The 22851-nt window shown below is 37.7% G+C and overlaps 1 protein-coding gene across 4 annotated transcripts in view; it reads left to right on the plus strand.

Moving 5' to 3' along the window:
* The window catches only part of LUBEL (Linear Ubiquitin E3 ligase), a 215769-nt gene that overhangs the window by 125796 nt on the left and 67122 nt on the right, over positions 1-22851 (plus strand). For all 4 annotated transcript variants that reach the window (XM_090377589.1, XM_090377590.1, XM_090377588.1 and 1 more), the window contains one exon: positions 18788-19051. In XM_090377589.1, the coding sequence (XP_090233715.1) occupies positions 18788-19051 (264 nt within the window). The remainder of the gene's footprint in view (positions 1-18787; positions 19052-22851) is intronic.

Raw genomic sequence — 22851 nt, forward strand, 5'->3', positions numbered from 1 at the left:
TTGTTTTGGTAGTTTGAAGTTCCAAATGAATTGCATTGCTGTTTTTATCAGATTTATATAAGTTTACTGTCATTTTGGAGAGGAGAGAATGGTTAGAGAAAAAGAAAAGAAAAAAAGTTGCCAAATGTTATTTAATTTTTTTGTCTTTTTTTTTTTTTTTTTTTTTTTGTCTCCTTACCTTCACATTTAATTTTAGGCCCTATGGATCAAACTTTAGAATAACCAGAACTTGAAATATAACTCTGTAGTTTTCAAAACTGTGATTTGAGAGGATCGTCATGTGTTATTTATTCTTAAACTCTATCAGGTATTCAAAAAAATTCAAGAGTAAATGCATAGTTTAGTTTATATACCACTTAGCTTTCTGGGATAAAAGATAAGAAATAGCTGAAATGGTGCACTTTGTAATTTCATTCTTTATTCTGATACTATATTGAATATAAGAGACAAACAATATCTTTAATAATGGCTGTCTTTAATCAAGATGTTAAATAATTTGTTTTCTTTGGGGGTTATTAATATTTATACAAATTACCTAAAAATTACCATGATAAAACCATTTATTATTCAGCAATACATTACATCACCTAGATTATTCAATAAAGGCCTGCGTATTGAATTAAAGTCCAGAAAACACGATTTCTAAAAGAGACTCTTGGCATGTAAAATACTCTCAAACTCAAGTGACTATCTTTCATAACTGCATTCTAATTGGCTAAATGTTACTGAAAATTTCCCTGTGTATCACGAAACTTTCTTGTTGAATAATCTGTTCCACAGGTCTGAAATAACTTTACCATTGTTTTTGTTGAGATTTTTTTTTTAAATTTCCAAATAAAAAATGTTTGTTTTTATTTTAATTTTCTTTTAGCAAAACCTTTTTTTCCTCCTAGTATCTTATTATCCTATAGCCTAATAAATAATTTTAATCTCCTAATATATAATATCCTAATGAAAATTATAAAATTAATAATGAAAATAATTTTTAAGATATTAGGAAGGGAAAAAGATTTTACAAAAAGGAAAATCAGAGGAGCATTTGTTATAAGAAAATTCAAGACCTGTGGGATGAATTATTCAATAAACAAGTTAATGTCATAGAGGGAGTGATGTTTGGATAATTTTTAACCAATCAGAAAGCAGTTAAGAGTTAGTTATTTTTTAGTTAGTTATTTGGTTTTTAGGAGCATTAGCAACTAAGGCCATATTGCTCCGGGATATGCGGTGGTCATTCCCTGACCTTTCCACATCCTCCGTATTTGGTGGTGACGGGCTCGAACCCCGGTCTAATCAAGAAGCATGTGCTATGCACTGCTGCTCCTTCCCACCTGGCTACGGAGGCGCCAAGCAGTTAAGAAGTGGGTTTCTGAGTTTGAGACTATTCCTAATCTTCATGGGTCTCTTTTGGACTTGTATATTTGTGTTTTCTGGGTTTAATACAGTTTGCTAGTAACAAGGCTCTGGTAATAGTTCTGTAACATGCTGAATAATAAATGATGATATCATGGTGTAAAGATATTAAGTAATTTGTATTAACTTTAATGACAGTGTGGTTGTCAGAAAAAAATTATTTCTCAATTACTTCACTTCCAATGCTCAGTGACGTGAAGCAAGCACAGTTAAAGACAAAATCAAAGCTCTGTGGAAATCAACACAAGAGCAAGTACCTGGGTACACTTGGTACCCAGGTACATAACTGTAAAGAAATTTTTATGGCTATGATTTTTTCTCCAGTTAAAAGATATTAATAATGCAGCTTGAAAATGAATACCACACTTGAGTAATACTAAAATTTACACTTTTGAAATTCTAGCAGATATTTTAATTTTTAAGTTTTTCTGTTTCTAGTACAAAAAGCATGCCCACTAAAGGGTTAATTAGATGGAGGTTTTTAACTTGTCTGGTTCATTTTAATCATAATTCACACCTTTGTTTGCATAGGTTTATATATTTAATATTTCCAATATTTATGAAAATGCCTTTGGTTTCAGGTTTCATAATTGCCATAAAGAGTATTGCTTCAACTGAAAACACTGAAACTAATAGATTTATTATAAAATAAGTTAAGATACAAAAATATAAACAAACAGGAGCTTTCAGGGTGATGTGCCCCTTCTTCAGCTGGATGATATATATACAGCTAGGTTGAGATTAATGCAAGTTTGAATAATGCGATATTCGATTTAGTGCAAATTGTATAACGATACCAGGTCATGTTTAATGCGAACCAAAATTCAGTTAATGCGAGGCTTGCTGCACTAGCCTCACATTAGACAATTACTGTTGTATTAGACCCTACTAATACTGCACTTATCTTCGCATGTGCATGTGCTACTGCCTGTCGTAATATACGTTAGTTTTCATGATTTGTTTTAATCGTTTTAAGAAGTGCCCTTAACAAAATGGACAAAAGGAAGATTCCTTCAGATAAAAACACTATGAGCTAAAAAAAAAGAGACTCATTATTAGATTAGAGCAAAAAATTGATGTGATTGAACAACATGAATGTGGTCGTAGCAACTCTAAATAGGAGAAGATGCCGGAATGCCTGAATATACTGTGCGGAATATTATAAAACATGCAGGGGAAATAAAATAAAAATGTAAAATTGCATCAGCTTTTTGTGGTTTGCAAACATCTACAAGGAATAGAAGTATTACTATGATAGAAATGTAGTATCTTTTAACTGTATGGATTGAGGATTGCAATCAAAAATGTATTCCCCTTAGCAGAGTAACCATTCAGACAAAAGCTTTAAATTTGTTTAAGAGAGTGAAAGAAAAAATAATAAAGTAGAAGAAATGTTTAGTGTGAGTGTTGGTTGGTTTGATCGATTTAAAAATTGAATTCAGCTGCATAATGCTAAAATTACTAGTGCATCTAAATATCCTGATGTTTTAAAAAAAATAATCGAAGATGGTGAATACACTGATCAACAAATATTTAACGTGGATGAAACCGGTTTATTCTGGAAAAGGATGCCTTCCAGAACTTACATTTCTAAGAAAGAAAAAACTCAACCTGGATTTAAAGTGTGTAAGGATCGCTTATCACTTTTAATGGGAGGCAATGCTCAAGGCGATTTCAAATTGAAACCAATGTTTCTTTATCGGTCTACAAATCTTCATGCTCTAAAAGGCTACAACCATAGATCACTTCCAGTTATTTGGTGATTAAATAAGAAAGCATGGATGACCCAAGCTGTATTCACTGACTGGTTTTCAAGCTATTTTTGCCTAGCTGTTGAAAAAAGAGAAGAATGATGATATCCAGCTCAGGACTCTGAGTATGGGCTTGGCACACCCAGAGTCCTGAGCTGGATATCATCATTCTTCTCTTTCTTGGTGATTCCCCTTCTATTTCTGACTCTCTCTCTCTCTCTCTCTCTCTCTCTCTCTCTCTCTCTCTCTCTCTCTCTCTCTCTCTCTCTCAGGGTAATTCAGAATTTTTTTTTTTTTTTTTTTTTTGGCTGGTGCAGCATAAGCCTCAGGCCTCCTTGCACCATATAGCTAATAATAATAATAATAATAATAATAATAATAATATTGCAAGGAAATCAACGTTGCATTTAAAGTATTACTAATTTAGATAATGTTCCAGGTCAGTGAACTACACTCGGTTCATTATGTGAAAATGTAAAAATCATTTTTTTGCCACTAAACAACATCTTTGTTGCAGCCCATGTATCAAGGGACCACGCAACATTTAAGGCCTACTACATAGGAAAAACATTTGAACAGGCAATTGTTAAAAGGTGCATTATAGCCAGAGCAGCTTTTGCGCCATCAAACCCCCATAACAACAACAGTAATTGCTAAAACTACAGGAGATGATGCAATTTCCTTAACAGAATTCTGGAAAAATTATAACATCAGACATGCAATAGAAAATATTCAGCATGCTTGGCAGCAAATAACTGCAAACAACATGTGTGGAGTGTGGATGTGCATTTTGCCTCATTGTTCAAATAGTAGTGGTTTCGAAGAAAAAACTGTTATAGAAGAAATAACAAATATTGGAAGAAAACATAGATTTGATGAACTAGAAAATGGTGATGTTTGGGAACTGTTCAATTCACACTCGGAAGAATTGACTGATGATGATCTACTTTTAGATTAACAAAGAGCATTTGAAGAAGCTGACAATGATGCCGAAGAACGAGATAATGTGCAAGTGAAGGAGTTCACTCAAGGAATTGGAAGATATCTTTCGAGCTGTAGAAGTCGTGAAGCAAAGAATTATGGATGCTGACCCTAATCTTGATCAAAGCATGCAAATTTGCCAAGATGTGGATAAAGCACTCAGCGTCTACCAGCATATGTACGAAGATTTAAAGAAAGAGAAAATAGTCCAGTCTGCTCTGCTAAAATATTTTGAAAGACAATAAAGATGTTTTCGTCAGCGTAAGCTTACCTTTAGGAATGATATTTAGAATTTTTTTGTTTTTATTTTGCTTTCTTTTATTTTGTATTTCTATAATTACAGTATTCTATGACTTTGTTAATAATAAATTTAAATTATAAGTATATTCTTTTTATCCTTTACTGTAATATTTTGTTAATAAATGTATAAAAACTTATGTTTAAAATTTTTCATTACCTATTTCCATCGAGCTAGAACCAACTACCATATTTTACACATAATTATAACTTCGAATAGTGTGAATTTGAATAATGCGACTACTTCATGGGATTCATTAGTTGCACTAATCATAACCTAGCTATACAAATACGTTACATATGGATTATCAATATAAGACTGGGCATGATCATGTGTTAGACCTAGTAAGGCGTGTACACGAGGTGGATGAACGTATATGGAATAGAACAATGAATGAGTCATTGGGTACAATCAGATGCTTTTGTCTCATTGTAAAACAGCTACCTCCATAACTGGGTGCATGTGTACACCTCTGTTGCAGTTGAAGACTACTACATTTGGCGATGTGTAGCGCTTCAAGCCACAACTGATGGCAGTAGTTACGTGAGTGATCATTGACTACTCACGTAACTACCGCCATCGGTCACGTGACTGCTGCTGTCACATTAGGGATCGAGGTCGCATTGGTCAGACCAATAGTATTCGGAGTCATCGGACCGGAGGGCCCTTTCATGTTCTGAGACTTGATCTTGTAGCCTTATAGCGATTTCGCCCACGTAACAACTACTGCAATCAGGGCATGTAATTTGGTATACAGAACCGCTATATAAGAGGGGAGGGGATTAGTGTTTTCTTCACCCTAAAGATAAATGATTGTAATTTCCTTCCAGGAAGTTGCAAACACCTTATATGGTAGGCACATAGGATTCTGGGAAGGTGTTCCCAAATGCCTGGGTAGTAGGGAATGTAGGCAGTTGAGATCACTTTGTTGTTACGAGGTGGATTAGGTCGTGCAAGAAGCTCGTGAGCTTGTTGCACGATACACTTGTCTAGAATATGAGCTGGATAGCCACATCTTGAAAAGTAAGCTCTTATCTTCGATTCAAACCGCCTGTCATCTCTAGAGCTAGAGTAGGTCCAAGCACAGGTAAGCAAGGCGCATGAAGTACTAAATAAATGGCTGGGAGCATGTGCGGACCCATAGTTTGTAAACTGGTTTGCCGGGGTTCGAGCCCATGACCACCAAATACAGAGGATGCAGAAAGGTCAGGGAATGACCACCGCATATCCCTGGAGCAATATGGCCTTAGTTGCTAATGCTCCTTAAAAAAAAAAAAAAAAAAAACCCAAAAACTGGTCTGCAGACATGGGTTTTCTATAAACCGAAGTTCTTAAACGTGAGCCCACGTTTTGTACCAAAACATCCAGAAAGGAGAGGATGTTGTTTGCTTCTAGTTCAATGGTAAACTGGATGAAGGATGACAGGGAGTTGAGATGTTGCAGCAGTTGGGTTTCTGATCTCCTGGGGGATAATCTTAAAAATACCATCCACGTATTGACATCAGAGGGTGATGGGGACAGGCAGATTTGAAAATATACGCCTCTCCAACTCCTCAATGGCAATGCTGGCTATGATTGAACTTATGGGACTTCCATAGCCATACCATGGATCTGGCGGAATAGAGAATTGTCAAACATGATCATGCTGCCAGTCAGGCACATGTTGAGGGCCGCACAAATACCATCCATAGAGGGCGACATCCTATAAGATACGGTGGTATCACCATCTAAAAGTTTTCTCACACAGGTAATGGCTTGTACTGGAACAGAAGTGAATAAGGAGACTACATCAAAGGAGGTCATGACCTATTCCTCAGAGATGGTGAGATCTTTAATGAGGTTTAGGAACAGCTCCACACTGTTTGATACAGTACAGTTGGTATTCCCCACAAAGGGTGTTAACAGTCCAATATAGTGTTTTGTGGAAGGCGCCACCGGTGGTTTCCCACATCTGCACCATAGCACTCTGTGAAGAATTTACAGAATCTCTGTAAAAGCCAGAAAAAGTGTGGTGTCTGGTTTGTGACAGAGTTGTGCTGTGGTCTATTGTTCTGTCTCTGGCTGCTTAGCCGCAAGGCCCCTAAGGGAACCCCACGTTGCCCGCCACCACCACTGGGAGGTGAGCCAGGCTGCCCATTATACTCTGGCTGGCCTCCGCCAGGGTTGCCTGAGCTTCCTGACGGAGACCAAAAAATAAAAAATAAATAAAAATAAAGTAACAGATTAAAAAAAAAATAATAATAATAAAAAAAAATAAAGAAGAGAGGATTAGAGGGGGAATGAATTTGGGTGGGTTGACAGGGGAGAATAAATCCACCCTAATTTAGGCGAAGTATAGGAAAGAGTGTGGGTTTAAAAGTCACAGGGGACAGGTGCCCCTGTGTAATTGCCAATGGCATAGAGCTTTTAGATCCCGCACTGAGGTCGGTGCCAGCAGTATATCCTACCCATTTCGGGTTTGCAATGACTTTTAAATCTCGCACTCCGAGGAGTGGCAGCATCCCGCACCTTGGATGGTGCCTGCAATAGATCCTATCCTATTAGGGTTTGCATGATTATGTCTGTGTTTTTCCAGGGGAATGGAGAGTTATCCCACGCCAGTCCGGTTTAGTTCTTGGGCTCTGAGTTCTGCAATCTTAGCTCGCCTAAGTGCAAAAGTTTCTTGCGTGTAGGTGGTTAATGCCTTATAGGTATCTTCCTCAAGTAGCAGAGTGGATTCTTGATTGCGAGGGTTTCTCTGTATTGTGGTGAGGAATTTAAGCCTAATGTTGTCGTAGTTGGGGCACTCATACATGAGGTGCCCCCAGGACTCCTCTTCGCCGCAGTGGCAACGTGGATTATTCTCGATTCCTATGGCGGTCAGTTTTTGTTGGAAGGATCCATGGCCGGTGATGATAAAGGTCACATGGAGGCCAGGCGAAAACCAGGGTGGAGGTTCTGGGTGAGTTGAACTTATGGATGGAAGGAATCGTTTTGTGATGGCCCCTTTTGTTGTAGTGTCCCAGTCATGTTGCCATATCTCTTATAGATGTTGGGTTATCCGTTGTCTTTCCTGCCTGGTGCTGTTTGTGGTGTCAAGTTGAAAATTTAGCAGTTGGGTTGGAACTCCCTTCCTTAAGTGATAAAAAAGCCCTCTTTTAACCACTTCTAAGTATAGTGGCTGACATCCAGTTAATACCTGCAGAGCAGGGGTGCTGATGATGCGGCACGCCCTGCAAATTGAAAGGAGCATGAATCTGTGGATTGAATCCAGCTTACGTTTATTTCTTGCTAGGATGGCTTTTCGGTACCAGATGGAGGCACCATAACACACAATTGGCATGTATGCTACTTGGTATATCAGAGTAAGAGCTTTGTGCTTCAGCCCCCAGTCTGCCCTGCTGACCTGCCTTACCATAGCACTGTACCTTTGAATTTTGTTGGCTAGATACTTTAGGTGGCGGTGGAAGGTAAGTCCCGAGTCTAAGAAGATACCTAGGAGCTTGACTTCAGTGTGCAGCCGTATGGGCATAAAGTTTAATTTTATTGTAGGTGGTCTTGTGATTTGTAGCCTGCCTTTAAGGAGTATGGACTTTGTTTTCTCTCCTGAAATGGTAAGGTTGTGCAGGGCTGCCCAGTTCTGAAGTTTTACCAGTGCTCCATTTGCCATTTTCTCCAGGTTCGTCCTGGTGTTAGCACATACCAAAAGGACAAGATCATCCGCGAAGGCCAAGGACTAAACACCTCCCAGGTCCATGCCCAGGAACTCATCCAGGACAATAGACCAGAGGAAAGGGCCAAGCACAGAGCCCTGCGGACAGCACAGTCCAACAATGAACTTTGAAAATTCACATGTAGGTGAGTCGCAGCAGGAAGCAATGGGCCTTAGAGAAATGCCCGGTTTGTGAATTTTTGAGAGCCCATAAAATTGTGGAAGCTGGCAACCCATTGAATGAATTTACCAATGTACAGTTTTTGAGATCTTGTTAAATATAAACCAGCTGTGTATCGATTTGTTGACTTTAGATTCCAATCTCTTCAAAACTTGAACGGGAGAATCCTGTACCGGCTCGTATACATCATGATTGTGTAGGAGAAAGAGGGCCTTATGTAAATACCCAGACCTGTCCATAATTACAGGTGTTGACCTTTATCAGCAGGTAGGACCACAATGGTGTCATCCCTCCTGAATACCCTAAGAGCTTCTTGTTGTCGACAACTAAGGTTTGAAGTGAAGGGATGGATATGTTGCAAAATAGAGGTGGTTTTAAAACGGATCTCATTAGCGGCTAAATTAAAGTTGTTAAATTTATTCTGCTGGTGCAAGTGGTATATCTGTGTCTCGCAGACAGCCTGTGGACATAGAATTTGAATGATGTTAGAAAAGGTTAAGGGAGAAACCAAACCTTTTAGCTCTTGAATATACCTAGATTTTTTGACGGCAGCTCTCTTGAGTTCCTGGTGCAAACTGCCCATCCAAATTCTTAAGGTTTTCAAGCCGATGACAGGTGGATGAAAATTTCAAAGATAAGAGCTGACCTTTCAAGTTGCAGCTATCCAATTCATATTCTAGACATGTGCGATTTACAAGTTCGTGAGCTTGTTAACATAATGATCTCATGTTACAATAATGATGCCAATGTACAAACTTTGGTTTGCTAAAAAATTCAACTACAGTAGCGCATTGAAAATCTGAACATCAATAATTCGAAACGTCTGTAATCCGAACAAGCCAGCATTTATTTTTTTTATGCTGGTGTCATAAAATAATTACAGTAAGTGTCGGTTATTATGATCGCGTTTGCAAATTGAATTTTGATCCTATTAAACGGCAATTATAATAAGTGAAAATTGGAGGAATATTATCCACAGGCTATAAAAATGAAGATATAAATCACAAATTTATACATTTATTTTACCTTACCAATTAACAAAATTAAATGATACGCGAAAATTGAAGAGTATTATCCACAGGTTAGCAAAATAAAAATAAGTTTACGCTTATGTATATAGCTTAACCTAACCAACTAAACATAACACTTTGTAATCTGTTATTCAACACACTTTGTAAACTGATATTTCTATTCAGTGACTTTTTTTTTTTTTTTTAGGGGTTGTAAATTCTAAAACAGTACAAAAAGATAAGTGCCAATCAATAACAAAGAACACAGCATGCAGAAATTGCAACTAACACGATATGCATAAGTGAGATATAGAGTAAAAGTTTACAAAGTTCAGATATAGGAATGAAGAGATTATGAATGTTTACAGAGTTTTATTTTAATGTAATAGTAATCGTGGCATATGATGCAAGAAAGCAAGCATATGAGCTTATGTAGCCTCAGCCAAAAAAATACTGTAGTTATGGTCTTCTTCTTCGTCTTTTAAAAGGAAGCAGAAATTTTTAACAATTAAATCGAAGATTGAGATTTTTAACAGACCTTCATTATCAAGGTTTTATGAGGTTGGAAAGTCAAGCATAACAGAAATTAAAACAACAAGGAAAAATTTTTAAAGTTTGCATCGAAACTTCATTCAGATGATGGTGCAAAAAAAAAGAAAAACTATGGGAACAGCTAAATGACCCATCCCTCAGATACGTTGTTTGTTGTTGTTGGGTTCTGGGAGCATCAGTGACTAACACCATAGTGCTCCATGTATACTGTCTGTAAATTGCATGTTCTATGATCGATTTTCTGTTTGCTGGACGAAAAATCTGAGTTTCAGGGAGAAAGACCGACTAACTCAGCCACGTTGTGAAAAAGGCTCATAAAAATCCCCCACATCATCGACGGGACTCGAACTCAAGTCTTTTATACATGGGGCAGGGGGAGGACGGTGATTCTACCAACTGTGCTACCCATGAGAGCTAAGTAACAGCAACAAAATAAATGCTGTCCAACTCAATTACTCTTGCTGAAAAGAGTGAGGATCTGGCAGCAAAGAAAAGAAGTTCGAAAATGATGCAGCAAAAAATAAGAAATCATTTTCGTTAAAGGCCTATACATAAGTGATATTGTGGCTGAAAGTTCTATTTGTTTTGTTACCTATGAATAAATATACATAAGTACAACTTAGTGTTTTTATTTCTAAACTTACTAAATGCTAGGAGTTTAGTAAATAAATTTGATGAATTTGAGGTATTGCTCAAAACATCAAAGGCAGATATTGTGGGGATTTCAGAGACATGGTGTCACACAGATATAAGGAATGCAGTACTGGAATTTGGGGAGTACAATGTCTACAGAAAGGTTAGACAGGATAGGAAGAGAGGAAGAGTTATGCTATTAGTTAAGAAATACATAAAATCCAAGGAAGTGAAGCCAGTCGACATTGCTGGACAGTGCAGTGTCGAGTCAGTTTGGTGTGACATAAGCATTGGGAGATCAAAATTGAGAGTAGGAGTGTGCTATAGGCCTAATGACTCTGATGAGTATAATAAGAAACTGTACGGGGAAATAGAGTGGGCCAGTAAATCAGAGAGTCTTATAATGGGGGATTTTAATTTCCCAGATATTGACTGGAATTTGGGGGCTGGTTACTCACACACTAGCAAGGCTTTTGTGGATTTATTGGATGATTGTTTTCTACATCAGCATGTTCAGGAGGCAACTAGAGGGAGTAATACTCTTGATTTGATTATCAGTAGTGATTCTTCATGCATTAAGAATCTGCAGGTAAATGAACCACTAGGTGGCAGTGATCACAGTGTGCTGAAGTGGGATTTACTCAAAGAGGTAACTACTATTTGGGGGAAAGGGAAGGGTTATTGCTTTCGTAAAGGCGACTACGATGGACTGAGACAGTATTTAAATTCTATACAGTGGGACTAACTGATGATGTTACCAACAGCAAATTCAAAATGGGAAGCATTCAAAGAACTTATCTTGGAAGCTACTAGGCTTTACATACCAACTAAGAAATATTGTTCAAGGTTTAGGCCTAAATGGATGTCAGATGAACTAATGAGACATATGACGGAGAAGAAAAATGCATGGGATATATACAAATTAACACGTGACACAGAAGCCTATGATAGACACAAGTTGATCTGTAACCAAGTTACAAAGGAGGTTAGGCAGGCGAAGGCAGATTACGAGAAATCTTTGGCAAGGGATGCAAAGAAAAACAGCAAAGAGTTCTTTATTTATGTAAACTCTAGAAGGAAGGGGATGAATCAGATTGGTCAACTTGATATCGATGGGTCAACTGTTGATGATCCTGCTCAGGTAGCTAACAAACTGAATAAATATTTTGCATCGACATTCACACATGAGGAGTTCAGCGAGGGGAATGCCAGAGGTGTATTCAACTCTGGCAGTAAGCTAGAGAATCTTGTAATAACTGAGAGTAAAGTAGAGGAGAAATTGTTGAAGATAAATACAAGAAAGGCACCTGGGGTGGATGGGATCTATCCAGTTATATTAAAGGAAGCAGCAAAGGAAGTAAGCAAACCCTTAGCCATAATTATGAGAGCTTCCTTGGACTCAGGAGAAGTACCCATAGACTGGAGATGTGCAAATGTGACCCCAATTCACAAAGGAGGATCAAAGGGCGACACAAGTAATTATAGACCTGTTAGTTTAAATTCTGTTCCTGGAAAATTAATGGAGGCACTGGTTAAAGAAGCACTGCAGGATCATCTAGACAAGACTTCAGTTATAGCTCAGACACAGCATGGTTTTGTTAAGGGGAAATCTTGCATGACCAATTTGATTGGATACTATGATGCAGTCACAAAAGAACTGGATGCAGGGAATAACTTTGATATTATATACTTGGATCTTAGAAAGGCTTTTGATACTGTTGCACATGGAAGACTGCTGCACAAATTGGAGCAGTGTGGCATTGGAGGCAAATTGCTGCTATGGATAAAGGGGTGGTTGAGGGGGAGAAGACAAAGAGTGGTAATCAGTGGACACTGCTCATCGTGGACTAATGTTTTTAGTGGAGTCCCTCAGGGTTCAGTATTGGGTCCATTATTGTTTTCTGTATTTATAAATGATATTGATGATGATATATCAAGCTTAATGTCCAAGTTTGCAGACGATACGAAGGTTGGCAGGGTTTTCAAGGACACTGCTGACACTATGCTACTGCAACAGGATCTGGAAAGGTTGAGCAGATGGGCTGAGAGGTGGCAAATGAAGTTTAACATTGACAAATGTAACTACATATGGGAAACAGCAACCCCAGAGCAACGTATCAACTCTGTGGTACTACACTGACAGTGGTAGAGAATGAAAGGGACCTGGGGGTGGTTGTGCAGGCAGATATGAAGTTTTCTGAGCAGTGCAGATGGGCTGCAAGAGTAGCTCATGGTGTATTGTCGATGATATATAGGAATTTTTCTAGCAGGGATAAGAAGGTGATTATACCCTTGTATAAGGCAATGGTCAGACCGCACCTAGAGTACTGTATACAGGTCTGGAGGCCTCATTTCAAGAAGGATGTAGAGCTGCTGGAACGAGTACAGAGAAGGGCAACAAGATTAGTGAATGGAACAAAGGGGTGCTCTTACGAAGAAAGGCTTATTTTTGCAAATTACAGTGTCTGGAGACTAGGCACCGTCGAGGTGATCTGATAGAGGTGTATAAAGCCTTGAATGGTTTGAGCATGCTCAATGCTGATGGGATTCTTCCTCTTGCTCAGAATAATCACCTCAGAAGGCATAAATTCAAATTGAGGAAAGACAGATGTAGGATAGACGTGAGGAAATTTGCCTTTAGCCAGTGGGTGGTTGCTTGCTGGAATAGACTTCCATCCCTTGTCGTGGAAGTTGATAGCCTAAATAAGTTTAAGGCTCAGCTGGACAGGTATTTCGAACGAACAGAGGGGTGAAGTGGAAGTGGTTATTTTTTATTTATTTGTTTGGTTTTTTTTTTTTTTTTTTTTTTTTTTTGGCTGATGCTGCATAAGCTTGCTTTCTTGCATCAAATGCCTCTGCTAATGCTAATGCTAAACTTTTTTTTGTATTCTCTAGAACAATATTTTTGATAAGTGTGAAAATCCTAACAAATCAGAAGTCCAAATTACCCCATGTCCCAATTAGTTTGAATTATCGATGCTCTACTGTATGTAGTAATTATGCAAATTAGCATTAGTAGAGGCATACGATGCAAGAAAGCAAGCTTATGCAGCATTAGCCAAAAAAAAAATCCTCCATTTGTTCCAAATCCTGTCCAGCTCAGCCTTAAAATTTATTTAGGCTATCAACTTTGACAACAAAAGATGGAAGTCCATTCCACCAATCAACTACCCGCTGGCTAAAGACAAATTTCCGCACATCTCTTCTACAACTGTCTTTCCTCAATTTGAATCTGTGCCCCCTCAGGTTCTTACTCTGAGAAAGAGTAAGAATCCCATCAGCATTCAGCTTGCTCAACCCATTCAAGGCCTTATACATCTCAATCAGATCACGTCGCAGGTGCCTACTCTCCAGGTGCTGCAATTTGCAGAACTTAAGCCTTTCTTGGTAAGAGCACCCCTTTGTTCCCCTCACCAATCTTGTTACCCGTCTTTGTACTCGTTCTAGCAACTCTACATCCTTCCTAAAATGAGGCCTCCAGACCTGTACACAGTACTCTAGGTGTGGCCTGACCATTGCCTTGTATAATGGGATAATCACCTCCCTGTCCCTGCTAGCAAAATTCCTATATATCATTGACAAGACTCCATGACTTGCCCTGGCAGCCCCTCTGCACTGCTCAGCGAACTAAATATTTGACTGCACAATTACACCCTGGTCTTTTTCACTTTCCACTTTCCTGAGTGTAGTACCACACAGTTGGTACGTTTCTCTTCGGTTATTGCTACCCATATGCACTACTTTGCATTTGTCAATGTTAAACTTCAGTTGCCACTTTTCAGCCCATTTGCCCAACTTATCTAGATCCAGTTGGAGTAGCATACTGTCTTTACTATCATTAACAACCCTGCCAACCTTTGTATCATCTGCAAACTTGGACATTAAACCTGATATACTTTCATCAATATCATTGATAAATATACAAAACAATAATGGGCCCAACGCCAAACCCTGGGAAACTCCACTAATAACGTTTGTCACCGAAGAGCAGTGTCCATTGATTACCACTCTCTATCGTCTCTAACTCAACCATCTCTTTATCCATTGTAGCAACTTACCCTTAATGCCATACCTCTCCAATTTGTACAGCAGTCTTTCATGTGTAACAGTATCAAAAGCTTTCGTGAAATCCAAGTATATGATATCAAAATTATTTTTGGCATTCAGTTTCTTTGTGACCGAATCATAGTATCCTGTCAAATTGGTCAGACAAGACCTCCCTTTAACAAACCCACGCTCTGTCTGAATTATTACTGCTGTATTGTCTAGGTGATCCTGTATTACCTCTTTAACCATTGACTCCATTATTTTCCCCAGAAAAGAAGTTTAACTAACAGGTCTATAATTATTTGTGTCACCTTTTGAACCCCCTTTGTGAATTGGTGATACATTTGCACACTTCCAGTCCATGAGGACCTCCCCTGAGTCCAAGGAAGCTCTCATAATTATGGCCAAGGGTTTGCTTACTTCCTTTGCTGCCTCCTTTAATAAAAAGGGATAGATCCCGTCCACCCCAGGTGCCTTTTTTATATTTAACTTCAACAATTTCTCCTCCACTTTGCTCTCAGTTATTACAAAATCACTTAGCTCCCTATTAGAGTCTGATAAACTTCTGGCACTCCCCTCATTGAATAACTCCTCATGTGTGAATGTAGATGCAAAATACTCATTCAGTTTATCACCTACCTGAGCATGATCATCATTAGTCGACCCATCTATGTTAAGTGGTCCAATCTGATTCATCCCTTTCTTTCTAGAGTTTACATAAGTCAAGAACTCTTTTTCTGTTTTTCTTTGCATCCTTTGCCAAAGATTTCTCGTAATCTGCTTTCGTCCTCCTTTGTGACTGGATTACAGACTAGTTTATATCTACCATACGCTTCTGTGTCATCTGATACTTTATATGCATCCCATACCTCTTTCTTCTCTGCCACAAGCCTCATTAGTTCATCTGACATTCGTTTAGGCCTAAACCTTGAACAGTATTTCTTAGTTGGAATGAAAAGCCTGGTAGCCTCCAAAATGAAGTCCCTGAAGCCTTCCTATTTAGAATTCAACATTGGTAACATCATCAGTCGATCCCATTGTACAGAATTTAAAAACTGTCAGAGACCCCTGTAGTCACCTTTAAGAAAACAAAATCCCTTCCCTTTAGCCTAGATGGTAGTTACATTGAAGTAATTCCCACATCAGTAATTTGTGATCACTATCACCCAGTGGTTCCTTTATCTGCAAATTCTTAATGCATGAATAATCACTGCTGATAATCAGATCAAGAGTATTACTCCCTCTGGTTGCTTCTCGAACATGTTGCTGTAGAAAACAGTCATCCAATAAATCCACAAAATTCTTGCTAGTGTGTGAGTGACCAAACCACAAGTTCCAGTCAATATCGGGAAAGTTAAAATTCCCCATTGTAAGACATTCTTATAATGAGGGATTTTTATGTGTTTCTTAACTAACAGCATAACCCCTCCTTTCTTCCTGTCCTGCCTACCGTTTCTGTACACATTGTACTCCCCAAATTCTAATTCTGCACTGCTTATGTCTGTGTGACACCATGTCTCTGATATCCCAACAATATCTGCCTTTGATGTCTTGACTAGTACTTCAAGCTCATCAAATTTATTAACTATACTCCTAGCATTGGTGTACATGCAAGTATACATGCACCTGTTTCTACTCTTGCCGACCGGGCTAGCCAGGTGGGTAAAGTGCCTGCCTGGCAACCCAAAGGTCGCGGGTTCGAATCCCGCCTCAGGCTTGGATCAGAGTAAAATGAAAAAACTTTGGGAGTGCATTATGGCCACAGAAGCTGATGCACCAACAACTAACAAAAAAAAAAAAAAAAAAAAGTTTCTACTCTTAGTTACCCTAACACAGCCCATGTATTTATTTGTTCCACTATGACTTCCAACAGTCCTGAAAATCTCCATTGCCTTGCTTTCCAGGCTACTGCTCATTCTAATAGAAGCAGTGCAAGAATTACTTTTGCCAATGCCTGCAGCCACTGTTAACTTTTAGTCTGTGTATCTAGCAATCTACCAATCTAGCAGTTTTCTGACCTACCTAACACTGCTCGATAGCATCAGCGAATATTCTTGCACCCTTTCTATTTAAGTATATCCCATCCCTGTAGAAGCAGTCTCTCCTGTCAACAATCACCGACCAGGCTGAAAAAAATTCTACCCCTTGAGCCTTGCACAATCTCTCCAGGGTCAAATGGATCGACAAGGCTCTCATTATATACTCCCTCCTATCGTGTCTAGGTAGAATTGCAGACACTTTCACATTCAACCTAACTCGTGACTATTGACCTGTACTTGTTGAGTAAATCTGGAGATCTCTTACTCTTAATGTCATTAGTTCCAACGTGGACAACAATATCACTTTTTGTGCCATTAAATGATGATATCTACTGTACAACGTCATCAAGTTTTGCCCCTGGCAGACATACCCTGGTCCTGTTCCACTTGTCCTTCTTGCATAGTATATTCCCTGTCTTCCTGACAATAGAGTCACCAATAATAACTGGTTCCTTTGGGACCAGCGCATTCTGCCTTGGAGGTTGCCTCTGTGTTGCCTGATGCACAAGAGTGAGCTCTGCCATTGAGGTGGGCAGCTGAGAGCTTGATGGGCCCCTCATATTAATTTCTTCAAGGGCATTTACCCTACATCTGAAGCTCTCATAGATGCCCATCGGAACGTCGAGTTGGTGCCTAGCAATAACTAATGCTATAATTTTGGGACTGGCTAAATTTAAAGAAAACAAAGTGGTATAACAAAAAAAAAGGATGATAGGAAGATTTTAGAGTGTTTCTTTTAATATATATATATTTAATAAATCTTTAATGTATTTTGTAGTAATTGCCTTGAGCAGCAAAACCTTGTGAGATCACTCATTGAGCTGTTGGAAACATTTTTTAAATGCATTTTTAACTGATTACCACCAACTCTTTTGTCACATTTAATGTCTTCAACATTATCAGATGTTTCTTTCAGCAAAGATGTGATTTTGAGGAATAAAGAGTAGTGTAGGGAAGATAAATCATGGCCATGACAGTGGGGGCGATTTAATCCACAGTCCCACATGTCAAAACTCCTTGATAATCAGTGCAGAATGCAGCCCAGCATTGTCATGTAGCAGTAACCAACTCCCCTTTTCTCAAAGTTGAGGCCTTTACTCAATGAACTGTTTTATCCAGATGATCCAAACTTGTGCTCCTTATTCACTGACTTATATGGCAAAACAATTTTCAAAGAAAGGGATTGGCATAAATTTGTTTTAATTTTTTTTTTAAATAAAATGTTTTGTGTTTCAGAGAGCATGTCAATTGCCATTCCATGTTTTTCCTCTTTGCTTGTGGAACATGTTAGCACCACCATAACTTGTCTCCTATTACTATCAAATCAAGCAAGGAGGGATTTATCACCAATAGTTTCAATGAGCCCTTTGCATGCTTCAAGTCTGAGCAGCTTTTGTTCATCAGTGAAACAGTGAGAATATGAACCTAGTACAAATCTTCCACTTTCCCAAATCTGCTGTGAGAATTGCACAAATTGTTTCACTGTTAATTTGAAATTTTTCCCTCATTTGAAGAGTCATGCAGTGCTCAGATACTATCAATGTATAAACTTTGTCAATCATTTCTAGGGTTCAAAACATTGTTGGACACATTGTTTTGAACATCCACAGTGCTTATCCTCTTTCAGATCCTCAAGGCCATCTGAAATCTTGCAAAATAGTGAAAAACACGTGGGTAAGATAGAATATCATTACCATAAGCTCATTCTACCAATTGATAAGTTTCATTTGTATTTTCTCTCATTTGTAACAAAATATATTTGCCCTTTTTTTTTCATTACTTAACACAATGACATTGCCTTGAGCAACATAATGGCTCTACTGATATGACTTATGATTTGCAAATGACCTTGTAGAGAACAGTCATATAAATCAACTGCCATGATTCATTTCTTCATGATCCAATGTGCTTTGACATGTATCTAGTAAACTCAGTCCCAGCTGAGCTTAATTGTTAAACCTTGTAATGATATATGTAATGTAATGTAATATCCACTGAATTTTTAGGGAATTTCCCTAAAATATTTTAAAATCTATTTTTAGTTAACTCAGTTAATTTTAATCAAATAAATGCAAAATATTCAAATATAATATATTAAATATTTAAATATAACATTTTCATACAAAAGTATTTCATTAATTTTATATTTTACTGAATATCTAAACCTAATTTTCATTGATTATGTGAAATGTAGGAAGCAGAACAATTAGGATTCACAGCTGATGATATCCAGGTTGCATTAAACAACTGTAATAAGCAGAACCCAGTTGACTGGCTACAAGAAAATTGGAAACCTATGATTGAAACAGTAATTACTCTAGCTACTAATTATGGGCATGACAAAGTGGAAAATGATATTGGAATCGTATGTGATGATGAAGCAAGAGATGCACTACGTCTCCATAAAGGTAATATCTGGGCATCTGTGACAGAATGTGTTGAGACCAGACAGAGAAAGGTAAATACTCCTGTAGATATTGTGGGAACATAGTGTAATATTTTCAAGACTTAAATTTACCATTCAGAAAATTTTCTGTCAGTTTTAGAAAATTTCTAAATGGAAGAAAACAAGTTTTTCAAATTTGGAGTGCTGTGATTAGTTACATTATGGTTGTTGTTTTCTGTTGTGCTAGCGTAAGTGCCAGTCAAAATGACAAGCCCATCAAATTTTCAATTTCCTGTTTGTCATTGTTTCACTGATATATCTATGGTTTCTATTGTTTCTTTCCTCACTACCTTACTTCTGTTATAAGCTTTCTCACCTTTTTTTATCTCTACAGTCCCCACACTTCCCTACATTATTTTCATGTGCTATTGATGGAGCATATAGTCACTGATAGTATGTTTACAATAGGAAGTCAAATATCCAAATTATATGTGTATATCCATTTATTTTACTAAGTTAAAATGGCAAAGGTAAAGAAAGCCAACACGAGAACGACGAGAAACGTCGGGTAACTTATGCGGAAAATTAGTTTGCTCGCTCAGTAAACAGATGGTAGGTGTTATCGGTTTGGAGCAAAGTCGAGAACGATATATTGATTGACAGGTAGGCATGGCAAACAATGTGCTGATTGGCGCGTGAACACAACACAACACACGATAACATCGGTTTAGTAGCACTCAGAAGCACTAATGGTAACTTGCCCTAATGAACGCATTCCATAATAGCGAAAAAAGGTCAGGTTACCTCCACTTGAATCCCATGGGAGCTTGACACCCTCCCGAAGTGGAGGGGGTAACCTAACCTTTTTCTTTAGAATCAGTCATATTTAGAAATACATTCATAAAAAAGTAAATTTTTTTATGACTGTATTTTTATTTTCTTGTTCAATAATATACCCTATTGGTGAAAAAAAGGTCAGGTTACCTCCACTTGAATCCTATGGGAGCTTGAACCCCCTCCCGAAATGGAGGGAGTAACCTATTAACAAAATATTAATTTTTTTATTACTGTCTTTTATTTTTAAGGTCAGGTTACGAAATATAACAAAAAATAAAGAAACCTTTTCCTTTTTTCATAACCAAACCTAAATCAACAGTATAGTAAAAACACTCATGAACTCCAAAAATCTGGCATTATAATGTGTATTTATGAGTAATGAACAGAATGAAACTTTTATTAATTTAGTTTTCATCAAAAAATCAACCAACGTTTTATTTCCTTACAAAAAGATTCATCGCTACTATTACCCGTTTACCGTTCATCACAAAACTATTATGCACCGTTCTTTACTCATAAATACACATTATAATGCCAACCAATGACTACACAGCAGCATGTTATCTGTCATGCCCACCACCAATCATTTCGTCGTTTGCCACACCTACCTGTCAATCAATATATCCTTCTCGATTTCGGCTCCAGACCAATAACACCTACCGTCTGTTTACCAAGTGAGCAGTGCTAGAGTCCGGTGTCAGGAAACTAATTTTCCATGTAAGTTATCTGACATTTCTCGTCGTTCTCGTGTTGGCTTTCTTTACTTTAGCTGTTAAAATTTTAGGGAATTATGGAAGCCAATTTAGAAGAACAGTGCCCATGGAAGTATCTATGGGAAAGGCATGCAGAAGAAACAGAACATCTACGAGACAGAGAGTGAAGAGAGTTTGTTAGAGATGAGTCATTAGTTAGCCTAACTGCCTTCTTTTAAATAGAATCTAGAAGCCTGAGACAGGTTTTGGTGGCACACCCCATATGTGGGAACAGTATTCCATGGTAGCACAGATTTACAATTGGTTCAGAATGAACGGCTGTTTGGAAGAAAAGTAACAGTGAGAGCAACAGAAAAAACCCAGTTTTTTAGATGCAGAGGAAGCAACATTTGTAATGTGCTTATGCCAGGAGAGCTTAGAAGGCAGGATAATCCCCCAATAGATATATGATCTCACCTAGAAATAAGAGTGTCATCGAAGATAAGCATAATAACAGAAGAATCCTTTTTGTGAGATATAAGACAGGACTGAGTTTTAGAAGGATTGAAATCAATTAAGTGTTATCTTTGCTCCACTGGAGAGTTACCTGGAGATTAGCATTTAAGGAATTGGTAGTGGATATTTGAGAATTTGAAGCTCTTTGTGCAGGCAAGGTGTCTCAAACTGGAAGGTGGAATACAATGTGCTATCATCAGCAAAACTATGGACAGGGTTTCCGGTCAATGAAAGAAGGTGATTAATATAAAAGAGGAAAAGAGTGAAAGAAAGAACTAAACCTTGCAGAACACCTGCATTAATGGAGAAGTTAGAGAGAGCCATCTACCATCACCTGCAGTGAGCAGTCAGAGAGAAAACTGGATACCCAGTTACAAAAAACAGTTGGCAAACCATAAGATGGAAGCTTATTTAGAAGACCTTTATGCCAAACATGATCAAGGGCTTTTGAAACGTCAAGAGCAACTTCTTGAGCTTCACCAAACCTTTTTCATTGAATTTGTCCATAGATGGGCAACATAAGCCAGAATATCACCTGTGGATCGACATTGACAGAATCTATACTGGCGATCATTGATCAGATGGAAGGTTTCTAGGTAGTTTAAGAGTTGGTGCTTAATTTATTTCTCCATTACTTTAGAAAGAGTAGAAGTAAATGCAGTGGGACAGATATTAAGTTGCCAGATATTAACAAGGTGCATGCACCAATATGTACCCTGTGTAAGATACATGCCAAGGAAATGATGCAAAAACCAGATATCATCATTTATTTCTGTGCCACTGACATCCTTGTTTGTGTTTAGTTTACCACTATCCACCACAACCTGAGGGAGTGGAGTTCCTAACAGAGAATTTACCATTGTTGGTCACATTCAAAACAGCAGTTAGAATCAGAATCAGCTGTACTGAATGCTACATCCATTGTCTCTTCTGCCAGTATCTGTGAGTCTACAAGGGTTTCAGACAGGAGGTAGGGTAGGTAGACCTGTCTGAAGTTTTTCCTTTAGCTGGTATGTGACATTGTGTGGAACAGTTGGCTATTTGTGATATGGCACTCTTTTGACCAATTATTGAGCATTGTGGTATTCTTCTATCTTCAGCTGCATGCTTAGAATTCTTTTGGTGAAATGGTTGCGCAGTCTGTCACTTTGATGGCTTCTTTCCAAGAAATTATAAATAATATTTTTTAAAAACACCGTATATGTGCTAGAAAGATTTTGATTTTGTTTAAGTAATCAAATTAAACACACCAAAATAACCTAACATTACTGAAGGAGAAAGTTATCATTATATAGTATTGTTAACTGAATGACTTTAAATTTATACTGTTTGAAGTCATTCAGTTAATAATACTATATAATGATAACTTTCTCCTTCAGTAATGTTAGGTTATTTTGGTGTGTTTAATTTGATTACTTAAACAAAATCAAAATCTTTCTAGCATATGTGGATAATGACCAATAAAAAAAGAGATAATAACATCAATGAACATTTTGCTGTTAATTTTTTTGGACATTTTTGTGGATTTTCTACTGTATTTCACTGTTGTAATTCTCTTTCTGTTCCAAACAACCTGTTATAACTTGCAACTCTTACTCTTTATCAAGTAATATTCTTCCCAAAATGTTTTCTATTGCTGCAGAAGTTTTAATCTTGGTTGACTGATATAAAATACAAGGTGCTACTCAAAAGTTACAAAAATGTATTTAAAAACAAAAATTAATTTAAGTTATCAAAATCTGCATAATGTTACCTTTAAAGTATTCTCTTTGGGACTTAATACACCAGGCCCAGAATTCTATAATTTTAATCATGTTTTGAAATTGT

The sequence above is a fragment of the Mastigoproctus giganteus genome, chromosome 7 (genome assembly GCF_048544385.1).
Source record: "Mastigoproctus giganteus isolate SK-2022 chromosome 7, ASM4854438v1, whole genome shotgun sequence".
In the NCBI taxonomy this organism is placed as follows: domain Eukaryota; kingdom Metazoa; phylum Arthropoda; class Arachnida; order Uropygi; family Thelyphonidae; genus Mastigoproctus; species Mastigoproctus giganteus.